This window comes from Nomascus leucogenys, chromosome 4 (assembly GCF_006542625.1).
Source record: "Nomascus leucogenys isolate Asia chromosome 4, Asia_NLE_v1, whole genome shotgun sequence".
Lineage (NCBI taxonomy): Eukaryota > Metazoa > Chordata > Mammalia > Primates > Hylobatidae > Nomascus > Nomascus leucogenys.
The window spans coordinates 139,280,886-139,296,631 of NC_044384.1; the positions used below are offsets into that span (position 1 = coordinate 139,280,886).

Genomic DNA, 15,746 nt, shown 5'->3' on the forward strand with positions numbered 1-15,746 from the left:
TCTCTAAGGATTGTGTGGGATGTGACCTTAATTTCTAGGCATGGGGATTGATCTTAAGAAAAAGCAGGGAAAGTGCCTTACCTGTCCTGGGACTCTGCTCCACTTGCCAACATTTGAGTGGATTCATTCGCGTGGTAGTCAAGCTACAGGAAATAAAGGGACCAGTCACTCTTCCACACAATGACACAGAGGCCAATTATCACAAGTCCAAATCTCCATTTGTCATCTAGCTCACATTCACGCGGTGGCACAAGTTCACATGCACTCGTGTCCAACTCCAAATAGTAGCTTCACATAGTATGTCAGCACTCTCCCACCCATCACCTCTTCTAGAAAGTCTTCCTCTGGATTGGAAATGGCCTGTGATAAAAGATAATGACCACAGGAAGCAGTTGTTTTTTTAGGATCTGATCCACATGAGAAGGTAGGACATCTAATTTGGTCTGAGGACTTCAGCTATGCTAATATTTCAGGTAACTGACCCCTGTGTCTATAGAGTACAATGGGAATGGAGTGAGAGATGATGAAAACTGTTTTGTTTCCTAGTGAGTATGAGGTAGAACCCTTACATCATGCTCTCAGTTGCCTGTTCTCTATACAGAGCCATCTCCCATTTAGAGAGAAGACATGGACTTTCAGTGGGAGCAAGCCTGAGACATGCCCACTGGCAACTCCCAGAAACCCCCGAAACCTGGCCACATCATGAAGTTTCTACCGTGGGTCTCATGTCTCCCTTGGTATCTTGAATTCAGAACATTTAGTGTCATGGCAGGCCAGGGAACTTCCTCTGCCCTAGTTTGGCTCTCTGTCACACATTCACACACACACACACATAAACACACACAAGTCACACACACTCACACATCAACCTACTGGGAAACCAAGGTAGAAACACACACACACACACACACACACACCTGCTCAATCCAGGCCAATATCCCTGATGAACATCAATGCAAAAATGCTTAATAAAATACTAGCAAACAGAATCCAGCAGCACATCAAAAAGCTTATCTACCACAATCAAGTCAGCTGCATCTTTGTGATGAAAGGCTGGTTCAACATACACAAATCAATAAATGTAATTGATCATATAAACAGAACCAAAGACAAAAACCAGACAATTATTTCAATAGATGCAAAAATGCCTTTGATAAAATTCAGTGTCCCTTCATGTTAAAAACTCTCAATAAACTAGGTAACGATGGAACATATCTCAAAATAATAAGAGCTATTTATAACAAACCCACAGCCAACATCATATTGAATAGGCAAAAGCTGGAAGCATTCCCTTTGAAAACTGGTACAAGACAAGAATGTCCTCTGTAACCACTTCTATTCAACATAGTATTGGAAGTTCTCATCACGGCTATCAGGCAAGAGAAAGAAATAAAGGTATTCAAATAGGAAGAGAGAAAGTCAAGTTGTCTCTGTTTGCAGATGACATGACTTTATATTTAGAAAACCCTATCATCTCAATTCAAAAACTTCTTGAACTGATAAGCAAATTCACCAAGGTCTCAAGATACTAAATCATTGTGCAAAAATCACAAGCATTCCTTTACACCAACAATAGTCAAGCAGAGAGCCAAATCAAGAATGAACTCCCATTCACAATTTCTACAAAGAGAATAAAATACCTAGGAATACAGCTAGGAGTACAGGGGATGTGAAGGACCTCTTCAAGGACAACTGCAAACCACTGCGCAAGGAAATAAGAGATGACACAAACGAATGGAAAAACATTCCATCCTCATGAATAGGAAGAATCAATATTGTGAAAATGGCCATACTGCCCAAACTAATTTATAGATTCAATGCTATACCCATCAAACTACCATTGACATTTTTCAAGAGTTAGAAAGAACTATTTTAAATTTCATATGGAATCAAAGAATACTCCGTATAGCCAAGACAATTGTAAGCAAAAATAACAAAGCTGGAGGCATTATGCTCCCTAACTTTAAACCATACTAGAAGGCTACAGTAACCAAAGCAGCATGCTACTGCTGCCAAAACAGACATACAGACCAATGGAGCATAATAAAGACCTCAGAAATAACACCACACATCTACGACCATCTGATCTTTGACAAACCTGACGAAAACAGGCAAGGGAGAAAGGATCTCCTATTCAGTAAATGCTGCTGGGTAAACTGGCTTGCCATAGGCAGAAAACCAAAACTGGACCCCTTCCTTACACCTTATACAAAAATTAACTCGAGATGGATTAAAGATTTAATTGTAAAATCCAAAACCATAAAAACCCTAGAAGAAAACTTAGGCAATACCATTCAGGACATAGGCATGGGCAAAGACATCATGACAAAAATGCCTAAAGCAATTGCACAAAAGCCACCATGGACAAATTAGATCTAATTAAACTAAAGACCTTCTGCACAGCAAAGAAACTATCGTTAGCAAGAAAAAGCAACCTACAGAATGGGAGAAAATTATTGCAATCTGCCCATCTGACAAAGGTCTGATAACCAAAGTTGACAAGGAACTTAAACATATTTACAAGCAGGTACGGGCGCGGTGGCTCATGCCTGTAATCCTAGCACTTTGGGAGGCCGAGGCGGGTGGATCACGAGGTCAAGAGATCGAGAGACCACGGTGAAACCCCGTCTCTTCTAAAAACACAAAAAATTAGCCGGCTGCGGTGGTGGGCGCCTGTAGTCCCAGCTACTCCGGAGGCTGAGACAGGAGAATGGCGTGAACCCGGGAGGCGGAGCTTGCAGTGAGCCAAGATCGCGCAACTGCACTCCAGCCTGGGTGACAGAGCGAGACTCCGTCTCAAAAAAAAAACAAAACAAAACACATTTTTAAGCAAAGAAACAGACAATGCCAAACAACCCCATCAAAAGTGAGCAAAAGATATGAACAGAAACTTATCAAAAGAAGACATTTATGCAACTAAGAAATATATTTTTAAAAAGCTCAACAGCACTTATCATCAGAGAAATGAAAATCAAAACTACAGTGAGATACCATCTCACACCCATCAGAATGGTGATTATTAAAAAGTTAAGAAACAACAGATGCTGGTGAGGCTGAGAAGAAAGAGGAACGCTTTTACACTGTTGGTGAAACTGTAAATTAGTTCAACCATTGTGGAAGACAGTATAGAGATTCTTCAAGGATCTAGAACCAGAAATACCATTAGACCCAGCAATCCCATTACTGGCTATATACCCAAAGGAATATAAATCATTCCACTATAAAGACACATGCACATGTATGTTTATTGCAGCACTATATACAATAGCAAAGACATGAAACTAACCCAAATGCCCTTCAGTGCTAGACTGGATAAAGAAAATGTGGTACATGTACACCATAAAATACTATGCAGTCATAAAAACGAATGAGATCATGTCTTTTGCAGGCACATGGATGAAGCTGGAAGCCATCATACTGAGGAAACTAACACAGGAACAAAAAAGACAAACACTGCATGTTCTCACTAATAAGTGAAAGTTGAACAATGAGAAAACAAGGACACAGTGAGGGGAACAACACAAAACACGGCCCGTTGGGGGCTGGGGGTGAGGGAAGGAAACTTACAGGATAAGCCAATAGGTGCAACGAACCACCATGGCAAAATATACCTATATAACAAACCTGCACGTTCTGCACATGTATCCTGTATTTTTTAAATTTAAAAAGACAAAATACATACATACATGCATACATACATACATACATACATACATACATACATATGTACATACTTTTGAAAAACGTCTATACAGCCCGGATCTTCATTCCTGGTAAGCCAAGGAACCTGGAGAAACCCCAGAATTCTGTCCCTCTGAGAATGCGGGACAGGTTTACCTTCATCAGCATAAAATTTTAGAACAAATGTGGTAACTGCAGGTTCTCCCCACAATGAGTAACTGAAAATTGAGGCAGTATTTCAGATCCTACAAAACTGATGAAGTAATTCATCACACATTTGGGTTGTTTTTGCCTTTTCCTACTATGAAGAGTGCTAGTAGGAAGAATGGTGTACAAGTATCTGTTTGATTCCCTGCTTGTAGAATCCTTTGCTTGTTTGTGTGTTTGTTTGTTCCTTCTTGAGACAGAATGTCACTCCAGTCAGCCAGGCTTTTCCAGTGTGTAATTTTTGTTGTTTCCTTTTGTCAAGTTTTAGAAGTTTTTATTTTATTTCTATTGAATTTTAAGGCATTTTTAGATATGTATTAAATTAAAACATTATCTCACATGCCGTGTGTTACATTGCAATTATTTTCATCGTTCCTTTAAGGAACAAAAGGTTTTAACATAGATATCTTCCAATTTGTCAAGCTTTTCTGATTTTGACTTTTTTAAAAATGCTGTCATATACAAGAAACCCTTGAATTAAAAATGCCATGAATATTTCCCTTTTCTTGCAGTAATAAGTTCGATGGATACCATCAAGTAGTCTCTGGGTTATAGCGTGTTTTCTTGAAAGTGTTTCACAATCTATTTTGGGCATTGAGAATTTCATCAAACTTAAGTGAATGTTTCTACATTCACTATTGAAGGCAATAGTCCCATTTGATGCTTTATTATCTGCATATCTTGCTTCCACAAGACCATTTCATGCAAAGACTTGTCTTGTCCCCACTGCCAGATCATTAAAACATGATATGGAATTAACTGGCCAAAAATGGGAAGATTATCTCTGGAATGTCTATTTGACTCCATTGATCTCTCCGTCTTAATTAAGACACAGAATATGCTGTGTTAATTACATAACATTGCTGCAAATTCTCAAATCAGAAAGTGTAGTTCTAACTTCTAGTCGTTCAGTCGCTGAAAGAATGGTCTTATATCCCAGATGCACATGCTTAGAAGTACTTCTCAACACATACACACACATCCAGACACAAACACACAAATACACACAAACTGTTTAATATGCACACAATTGTTAACTAGCATTGTTTTACATGAAATAAGGCAAATGTTTAGCCACTATCCTAACCTGGTTCCACTCCTATCATATTTGCCCATAACACTGAGAAGTAAATCTCCTTCAGCGGTTCCATAATCACAATGTAAGCTGTGTCCATTAAATTCCCTGAGGAATGCAAGAGGATACAACCTAAGACAAAAAACTTAATTGAATGCTGATGTTTCATTGGTAAATACGGTAATTGATGGGTAAATGTAATGGTCTCAGTGGGTGGGCATAGGTTATATAAGGGCTGATGCAGGAAGATACTTAATTAATTAAAGGTGTTTGAAAGAAACTGAAACACAGGAGTGGGTGTATTCAACTAAAATGAAATTAGAAAGCCCTGAAATAAATCGCATTTTGGGTGTAAAAAAATGGCATTAGAGGAGATTCTGGGTCAATCATCCAGCTGTGAATGCTGCATCTTGGAAGCAGGATCCCTGTCCTGCAATGAGACTTGTTTATCAGTGGTGGTCTTTCAGTGGAAACGATTTTGAAGAATGGCCCCTTCCTTTTTTGTATTTGCTGATTAGATTTCATGCCAAATCTCGGATTTTAAACTCTATTTAAATGTTAACAGAATTCATTCAAATGGCAAAAAACCAACAGAATCTTTGATTTGGAATCATCACAGATCAATTTCTTGTCAGGTACAGTTATCAAAGTTGACCTCCCAGAGTGAAACAATTGTGGAGAATGGCCCCTTCCTTTTGTATATTTGCTGATTAGATTTCATGGTCCATTTCTCACTAGGTACAGTGATCACAGTTGACCTACCCAAGAGTAGAGATGTCCAGGACAGAACTCAGGGCTCTGTAGAATCACAGAATCACAGAATCTTGGGTGCAATACTGCTCAAGCATATAAATGTGCTTATTCAGAGTGTCTCTGTGTGACATGTGTGTGAACTACAGTGCAATGAGCATGACACGCAGACAGGTTATCAACTGGGCTCACCTCAAAATCAATTATCGGCATTACAGAACACCAGTGCCCAGGTCCCAGTTAAAGAGATAACACCCTCCAGCATCTTGTGTGAAGCCATGGCATATGGATTTCTCATGCATCTGGGGATCATTCTCCCGAAAATGGTGGCTCCTTACTCCCTGTCAAGCATCTTTATCAGCAGTGCTCATTTGTTCCTTCAGGACTCTGTCCATCAGGCAGGGGAAGCCTTCTGATTAACCACACCTGGCACATGAAAAGACAAGGGAAAGAAACAAGGCCAAAGGTCACACTCCCCTCATTCTACCATCCTCCCTAAAATCATCCTGATTTCATGGGCCCTGAGGCCAGGGCCGTTTCTTTACATCTCAAGGCCTTGGCACCTGGCTTAAATTCTACTCTGTTTCTTACTGTCTGAAAAATTTTGAGAAAATCCTGAGAGCCAGGATCTTCATTCCTGGTAAGCCAAAAGGCCTGAAGACACACCCAAATTCTTTCCCTCTTAGTTTAGGGAACAGGTCAAGAACCTTCATCAGCATGAAATTTTCCACCAAATGTGGTAACTGCGACTCCACCACAAAATGCCTAACTGGAAATGGAGCTAACATCTCAGATCCTGAACAATCGATGCAAAAATCCATGAGATAAAAGGCTTGTTTTTGCCTTTTCCCACTGAAACAAGTGCCAGTATTAACAATGGTATAAAAACCTCTGTTTAACTGCCTGATTTTACATCTCTTTCTTTGTTTCTTCTTGAGAAAGTGCCTCACTCCTGTCACCCGGGCTTTTCCGCTGTTTAATTGTGGTTGTTTGTTTTGTCAAATTTCGAAAGTGTTGTTTCATCTCTACCAAACGGTGATCCATTATCACATACGTATTAAAATATTATCTCCCATGCTGTGTGATACGTTGTTTTAATTTTCATCTTTTCTTTAATGAACCAAAGGTTTTATTTGAGAAAGCTTCTGATTTCTCAACTTTTTTTATTTCATGTTTCCTTAAATTGCCGTCGTACGTCCGAAACCACTGAATATAGCATGTCATGACGATTTCTTTTTACTTGCAATCATAAATTCAGGGGATGTCATCAATTAGTATCTCAGCAATTACAGGATTTCCTGAAAGCGTTTCACAGTCTACTTTGTGCATTAAGTATATCGTCAAACTTCAGTGCATGTTTCTACCACCTGATGATATATTATTCGGGTATCTAGCTTCCGCAAGCCCATTTCATCCAACGACATGTCTTGTTCCAAACTGGGAAGTAATTTCATTCGGACATAGAATCAATAGGCTGAACATACAAAGGTTATCACTGAAAGGTCTATTTGATTCCATGGATCTCTCCTTTCTTGTTAAGGAAAAACATACACTGTGTTAATTACTACACTTCGTTGACTATTCTCAAGTCAGAAAGTCCACTTCCGACTTCTTATCCTTCAATCGCTGAAAGGTTGATGGTATCAGCCAATGCACATGTTTGGAAGTACATCCCAGCACAATCACACAAACACAAACACACAAACACAGACACATACACCCACTAGCAAACACAAACACATACACACACTCACAAAGGTAGATGAACAAACACACACACACAAACACGTACACCGTCAATCCTACATAAAATAATCAGGAAACCAGAGTTCTGTCTATACAAGAGGGACAAATGGAGAGTGATGGGTGTGTCTAAGGATGAGCCCACACGTGGAAAACATTGAGTTTTGGAGTCAGCAGTCGCTGAACCTGTGGAGGGACTGTCTGTGTGTTTGTGTTTATGGCAGATGACATTCAGTGTGCATTTCTGAATGTGATATATTCAGGTGTATGTTTGCCTGTGACATTATCGCAGGGGACTGGGTATACTATTTTCTTTTGGAGTGTGTTTCATTCGTCAGTTGTTGGTGGGCATGGGAAGGTGAAATTTTGCTAATGTGGGAAATCTGTGGATCATTGTCACCGCCTTGAGTAGTGGAACTGGAATGCATTTGGAAGATAGGAAGGGTGTTCTTCCTTCTTACTCTGGCTTGTCATTTTAACATTGGTTACTGAAAGGACTTAACGCACCCTACGAATTGTGCCCTTGATGGAAACCAAATAACGCTGGAAATAGACAAAGTGACTTGCAGTTTCACGGTGTCCATTTCCAATTAATTGAAACGGAAAATTTATTCACTGGCATGTAAGTCATTTGGAAGGAAGTTGTATTGATAATAAAGGAAATCAAACAAGGAGTGTTTGCATTCAATTAAAATAAAATCAGAAAGACCTGAAATAAATCTCATTTGGTGTATTTACAAATGGCATTTGGGGAGACTCCAGGTCATCCATTCCGCTGTGAAAGGTGCATGTCTGAAGCACAATCCCTGTCCTGCAATCAGACATATTTACTCGACGTGGTGTTTCAGGGGAAATGATTGTAGGAAACGGCCCCTTAATTCTCTGTATTTGCTGATTAGATTTCATGGTCCATTTCCTGTTAGGTGCAGTGATCAAAGTTGACCAACCCCTGAGGAAAGTTGTCCAGGGCACAACTCAGGGCTCCGTAGAACCACAGAATCTTGGGGGCAACCCGGCTCCAGCACCCAAGTGCGCATACGAACAGGGTCTCTGTGTGACGCGTGTGAAAACTACAGTGTGGTGAGCATGATTCGCAGACAGGTTATCGATTGGGATCACCTCAAAATCAGTTATGAGCATTAAAGGACACCGATGCCCAGGTCCCGCCTCCAGGAATAAGACCCTCCAGCGTCTTGTGTGAAGCCACGGCATCTGGATTCCTCATGCTTCTGGGGATCATTCTCCTGGAAATGGTGGCTCCTTTCTCCCTGTGGAGCGTCTTTCTAAGCAGTGCTCCTTTCTTCCCCCAGGACGCTTTACATCTGGCACGGCAAGCCTTCTGATTGAGCACGCCTGGCCTCATGAAAAGACTAGGGAAAGAAACGGGGCCAAAGGTCACAGTCCTCTCATTCCACCATCCTCCTTGAAACCATCCCAATTTCATGGGCCCTGAGGCCAGGGCTGTGTCTTTACACCTCGAGGCCTCGGCACCGGGCCTAAATTCTGCCCTGTTTCTTACCGTCTAAGACATTTTGGGAGAATCCCTAGAGCCAGGATCTTCGTTCCTGCTAAGCTAGGGAGCCTGCAGACACACCCAAATTCTGTCCCTCTTAGTTCAGGGAACATGTCCACTTTCATCATCATTAAAATTTGCACCAAATGTGCTAACTGCAATTCCACCACACAATGCGTGACCACAAGTGGAGGCAACATCTCAGATCCTGAACAATTGATGCAAGAATCCATGAGATACACGGCTTATTTTGGCCTTTTCCCACTGAAACGGGGGCCAGTGTAAACAATGTTATACAATCCTCTGTTTCACTCCCTGTTTTTAAATCTCTCCGATGGTTTCTTCTTGAGACACGGCCTCACTCCCGCCCCCCGGGCTTTTCTGCGGGGTAGTTTTCCTTGTTTGCCCCTGTCAAATTTACAACTTTTTATTTCCTCCCTATCAATTGTTGATCCATTAGCACATAGCTATGAAAATATTATCACCCATGCTGTGAGATACGTTGTTGTTATGTTCATCATTTCTTTAATAAACCGAAGCTTTTAGTTGGGATACCTTCTGATTTCCCAAGTTTTTTCTTTCATGTTTTCTCAAACTGCCGTCGTACGTCCGAAACCACCGACTATACATTGTCATGACTATTTCTCTTTTCTGGCAAACATAAATTTGGGGAATGTCATCGATTAGTCTCTCGGTGACTACGTGATTTCCCGAAAGTGTTTCACCCTCTACATTGAGCGCTGAGTATCTCCTCAAACTTCAGTGCATGTTTCTACCACTTGATGCTTTATTATTTGGGAAGCTAGCTTCCGCAAGAGCATTTCATGCAAAGACTTGTCTTGTTCCCCACTGGCAGGTAATTTCACTCGGATATAGAATCAATAGGCTGGACATGGAAAGATTATCGCTGGAAGGTCTATTTGATTCCACGGATCTCTCCTTTTTTATTAAGGAAAAAATACGCGGTGCTAATTACTAGACTTCATTGACTATTCTCAAGTCAGAAAGCGCACTTCTGACTTCCTGCCCTTCAATCGCTGAAAGGATGATGGTATCTGCCAAAAGCACGTACTTGGAAGTACATCCCAGCACAAACACGCACACACACACACACACACACACACACACACACACACACACAGAGTTTCACAGGCAAAGATTTCTTCCCTGACATTGCTTTACCCATAATAAGGCAACAGTGTGGCCACTGTCCTAACCCGCTTACACTCATATTACATGTGCCTATCATCCTGAGGAGTAATTGGATTCAGGTGTTCTAGAAATCATGATGTGGGCTGTGTCTGTTGAATTCCCAGGAATGCAGGGGGACACACCCTGTGACTCATTCCTTAATTGAGTGCTGACATTTGATTGGTTTATCTCGAACCGGATGGGTGGGTGGGGTGTTCGGGGTTGGTGGGGATGAGTTATTTAAGGGCTGATGCGGCCAGAGGGCTCGTCGTTTGAAGACTCTCTCGGAAGAGATAGCGTCTCTCTGCAACCTGCGGTCCCAGCAGAAATACCCTGTGATCCCTGTTCCAGGCGACATGGAGCACGACTCACTCTACTCGGGGGGTGAGTGGCACTTCAACCGCTTTTCAAAACTCACATCTTCTCGGCCACATGCAGCTTTTGCTGAAATCCAGCGGACTTCTCTCCCTGAGAAGTCACCACTCTCATCTGAGACCCGTGTCGACCCCTGTGATGATTTGGCTCCTGTGGCAAGACAGCTTGCTCCCAGGGAGAAGCTTCCTCTGAGTAGCAGGGGTCCTGCTGCGGTGGGGGCTGGGCTCCAGAATATGGGAAATACCTGCTACGTGAATGCTTCCCTGCAGTGCCTGACATACACACCGCCCCTTGCCAACTACATGCTGTCCCGGGAGCACTCTCAAACTTGTCATCGTCACAAGTGCTGCATGCTCTGTACTATGCAAGCTCACATCACACGGGCCCTCCACCGTCCGGGCCATGTCATCCAGCCCTCACAGGCATTGGCTGCTGGCTTCCATAGAGGCAAGCAGGAAGATGCCCACGAATTTCTCATGTTCACTGTGGATGCCATGAGAAAGGCATGCCTTCCCGGGCACAAGCAGGTAGATCCTCACTCTAAGGACACCACCCTCATCCACCAAATATTTGGAGGGTACTGGAGATCTCAAATCAAGTGTCTCCACTGCCAGGGCATTTCAGACACCTTTGACCCTTACCTGGACATCGCCCTGGATATCCAGGCAGCTCAGAGTGTGAAGCAAGCTTTGGAACAGTTGGTGAAGCCCGAAGAACTCAATGGAGAGAATGCCTATCATTGTGGTCTTTGTCTCCAGAAGGCGCCTGCCTCCAAGACGTTAACTTTACACACTTCTGCCAAGGTCCTCATCCTCGTACTGAAGAGATTCTCCGATGTCACAGGCAACAAACTTGCCAAGAATGTGCAATATCCTGAGTGCCTTGACATGCAGCCATACATGTCTCAGCAGAACACAGGACCTCTTGTCTATGTCCTCTACGCTGTGCTGGTCCACGCTGGGTGGAGTTGTCACAACGGACATTACTTCTCTTATGTCAAAGCTCAAGAAGGCCAGTGGTATAAAATGGATGATGCCGAGGTCACTGCTTCTGGCATCACTTCTGTCCTGAGTCAACAGGCCTATGTCCTCTTTTATATCCAGAATAGTGAATTAGGAAGACCCTGTTACAGTGTGTCTATAGGCAGGGAACCAAGTGCTCTTTGCGTTGAAGACAAGTGAATTGTGTTTGAAGTAAAATGTCGTTAATGCTACTTGGAGCAGATTATTTATTTGTCTCTCTTTGTAATCAGTCAATGAGGTTTGACGAATATCAATGCCTAGTGCCTACTCCCAAGAGATAAGAGCTTCCAGTGTCTTATGTGAAACCATGGCATCTGGATTCCTCATGATTCTGAAGATAATTCTCCTTAACCCACAACATTTCAGAATCACTGCCAGTGTTGGAAACAGATAACACATCAGTCCCTTGCTTTCTCTTTTCTCTTCACTTAAGAAAACTCTCACTTGTACCAAGGAAAATCCTATGGTTTACTAGGGAGGAGGAGTTTTTTCAGGAGTGAAAATGGTGGCTCCTTCCTCCTTGTCAAGTCTCTTCCTCAGGATTGCCCCTTTGTCTCTCAGTACTCTGTTTTTGAAGCCCGATATGCCACCTGGTTGAGCACACCTGGCCTATGAAGGAATAAGGAGAAGGAATGGTTCCAAAACTGTACTATGCTCATTCCACCATCGCTTCTGACACTATCCTGACTTCATGAGCCCTGGGTCAGAAGCAGTTTCTTTACACCTGTAGGCCTTGCCTCATGGCCTAAATATGTCCCCATTTCTTACATCTTATAAATTTTGACAAAACCCTCAGAGCCTAGATCTTCATTCTCATAGGCCAAAAGGAGATTCACCAGAATTCTGTCCCTCTGAGACTGCGGGATATCTTAGCTTCCATCAACATGAAATTTTGCACCAAATATAGTTACTGCAGGTACACCTCACAATGAGTAAATGGAAGTTCAGACAACATCTCAGACTCTGTACAATTTTTGGCCAAGCTCATTTGGTTTGACAATGGTTTTACTGTATAAATCAGTTGTGAGAACACTTAGGATTCATATTATTTAGTCTTTTAATCAGTCTGTTATTATTTTCAATGTATTTCCTAGACTTTAGTTTAATATTTCTGATAAACTTTGATGCAAAAATTCTCAATATAATAGTGGCAAACCAAATCCAGCAACATATCAAAAAGCTTATCCACCAAGATCAAGTCAGCTTCATCCCTTTGGTGCAAGGCTGGTTCAACATATGCAAATCAATAAATGTAATTCACCATGTAAACAGAGCTAAAGACAAAAACCCCATGATTATTTCAGTAGACTCAGAAAAGGTCTTTGATAAAATTCAACATTCCTTTATGTTAAAAACCTCATGAAACTAGGTATTGATGGAACATACCTCAAAATAATAAGAGCCATTTATGACAAACACACAGCCAATATCATATTGAATAGGCAAAAGCTGGAAGCATTCCGTTTGAAATTCGGCACATGGCAAGGATGCCCTCTCTCACCACTCCTACTCAATATAGTACTGGAAGTTCTGGCCAAGGCATCAGGCAAGAGAAAGAAATAAAGCATATTCAAATAGTAAAAGAGGAAGTTGAACTGTATTTGTTTGCAGATGACATGATCCTATATCTATAAAATCCCATCAACTCAGCCCGAAAGATTCTTAAGTTTATAAGTAACTTCAGTAAATTCTCAAGATACAAAATCAGTGTGCAAAAATCACAAGCATTCTTATACACCAACAATAGACAAGAAGAGAGCCAAATCACAAATGAATTCCCATTTACAATTGCTACGAAGAGTATAAAATACCTAAGAATACAGCTAACAAGACAAATGAAGGACCTCTTCAAGGAGAGCTACAAACCACTACACTCAAGGAAATAAGAAAGGACACAAACAAATGGAAAAACATTCCATGCTCATAGTTAAGAAGAATCAATATCAAGAAAATGGCCATACTTCCCAAAGTAATTCATAAATTCAATGCTATTCCCATAAACTACCATGGACATTGTTTAAAAAGTTAGAAAAAACTACTTCAAAATTCATATGGAACGAAAAAAGAGCCCATATACCCAGGACAACCCTAAGCAAAAATAACAAAGTTAGAGGCATCGTGCTACCTGACTTCATACTATATTACAAGGCTACAGTAACCCAACAGCATGGTAGTGGTACAAAACAGACACATAGACCAATGGAATGGAATAGAGATATCAGAAATAAGATTGCACATCTACAACCATTTTATTTTTGATGAAAACAAGCAATGGGGAAAGGATTCCCTGTTTAATAATAAATGGTGCTTGAAAAACTGGCTAGACATATGCAGAAAACTGAAATTGTACCCCTTCCTTATACCTTACACAAAAATGAACTGAAAATGGATTAAAGACTTAAATGTAAAACCCAAAACTACAAAAAATCCAACTCCATATAAAAGTGGGCAAAAGCTGGGTGCAGTGGCTCATGCCTGTAATCCCAGCAGTTTGGGAGGGTGAAGTGGGCAGATAACTTGAGGCCAGAAGTTCAAGATCAGCCTGGCCAAGCTGGTGAAACCATGTCTCTACTGAAAATACAATAAATTAGCCAGGTGTGGTGGCGGGGCCCTGTAATCCCAAGTACTCAGGAGCCTGAGAGAGAAGAATCGCCTGAATCTGGGAGGCAGAGGTTGCAGTGACTCGAGATTGTGCCACTGAACTCCACCCTGAGTGACAGAGCAAGACTCTGTCTTAAAAAATAAAAATTTAAAAATTTAAAAAGTGGGCAAAGGACATGAACAGACATTTCTCAAAAGAAGACATTTATGCAGCCAACAAACATATGAAAAAAAAAGCCCAACATTACTGATCATTAGAGAAATACAAATCAAAACCACAGTGAGATACCATCTCATGCCAGTCAGAATGGTGATTATTAAAAAGTCAAAAAACAACAGATGCTGGTGAGACTGTGGGGAAATAGGAACACTTTTACACTTTTGGTGCGAATGTAAGTTACTTCAACCACTGTGGAAGACTGTGGTGATTTTTCAAAGACCTAGAATCAGAAATACCATTTGACCCAGCAATCCCATTACTGGGTATATACCCAAAGGAATATAAATTCTTATATTATAAAGATACATGCATGCGTATGTTCATTGCAGCACTATTCAAAATAGCAAAGACATGGAATCAACTCAAATGCCCATCAATGATAGACTGGATACAGAAAATTTGATACATATACACCATGGAATACTATGCAGCCATAAAAAGGAATGAGATCACGTCCTTTGCAGGGACATGGATGAAGCTGGAAGCCACTATTCTCAGCAAACTAACACAAGAACAGAAAACCAAATACACATGTTCTCACTTATAAGTGGGAGATGAACAATGAGAGAACATAGACACAGGGAGGGGAACAACACACACTGGAGCCTGTCTGGGGGTGAGTGGGGAGGGAGTGCATCAGGATAAATAGCTAATGCATGTGGGCTGAATACCTAGGTGATTTGTTGATAGGTACAGCAAACCACCATGGCACCCATTTACCTATGTAACAAATGTGCACATCCTGCACATGTATCCCAGAACTTAAAACGAAATAAAATAAAATTTTTTAAAAATTTATTTTTTCTAACCTTCCAAAATGCAGGGAATACAGGCGTGAGCCACCGTTCCTGGCCCTGTTTTAACATATCTGAACAAGATTTAAGACATCAGTTTGAAAAGAGCCCCTCTATGACAACAACATGAATTCTGCCAAACCTGAAGCAAGAACAAACATCAAATTTATGGTGAAGCTGGAGTACAAAAAATGGTGACATAAATTATTCTTTATGAAAAGTCTATGGGAAAAATGACCTGAAGAATCAGTCATTTACAAATGGATACCTTATTCTGAGAAGAGATAATACAATGTTGAAGGTGAAGCCCACAGAGGAGGGACATCCATACCAATTTTTGAGAAAAAAAAATTGTTTCTATGCCCTAATTGAGGAGGACTGACAATTAACAAGAGATATTATAGCCAACACCACAGATATCTCAATTGGTTCAGGTTACACAATACTGACTATAACATGAAAGTTCAGAAACTTTACATTTGATGAGTCCCAAATACCCTTGTGCCTAGATCAGCAGTGGACAAAAGCAGAGCTATTAGTGACTATTTTGAACAAGCGGAATCAACATCCTGAA

The 15,746-nt window shown here is 41.1% G+C and overlaps 1 protein-coding gene across 1 annotated transcript; it reads left to right on the top strand.

The window, feature by feature from the left end:
* Positions 1-7,593: 7,593 nt before the first annotated feature.
* LOC100585967 (ubiquitin carboxyl-terminal hydrolase 17-like protein 6) lies at positions 7,594-12,678 on the top strand. Its single transcript, XM_030812365.1, has one exon. The coding sequence runs from the start codon at positions 10,517-10,519 to the stop codon at positions 11,714-11,716; it is 1,200 nt and encodes a 399-aa protein (XP_030668225.1). The 5' UTR covers positions 7,594-10,516; the 3' UTR covers positions 11,717-12,678.
* The last annotated feature ends 3,068 nt before the right edge of the window (positions 12,679-15,746 follow it).

What these genes read in the sequence shown, in the direction of transcription:
- LOC100585967 (XM_030812365.1), top strand. Translation starts at nt 10,517, where the DNA reads ATGGAGCACGACTCACTCTACTCGGGGGGTGAGTGGCACTTCAACCGC.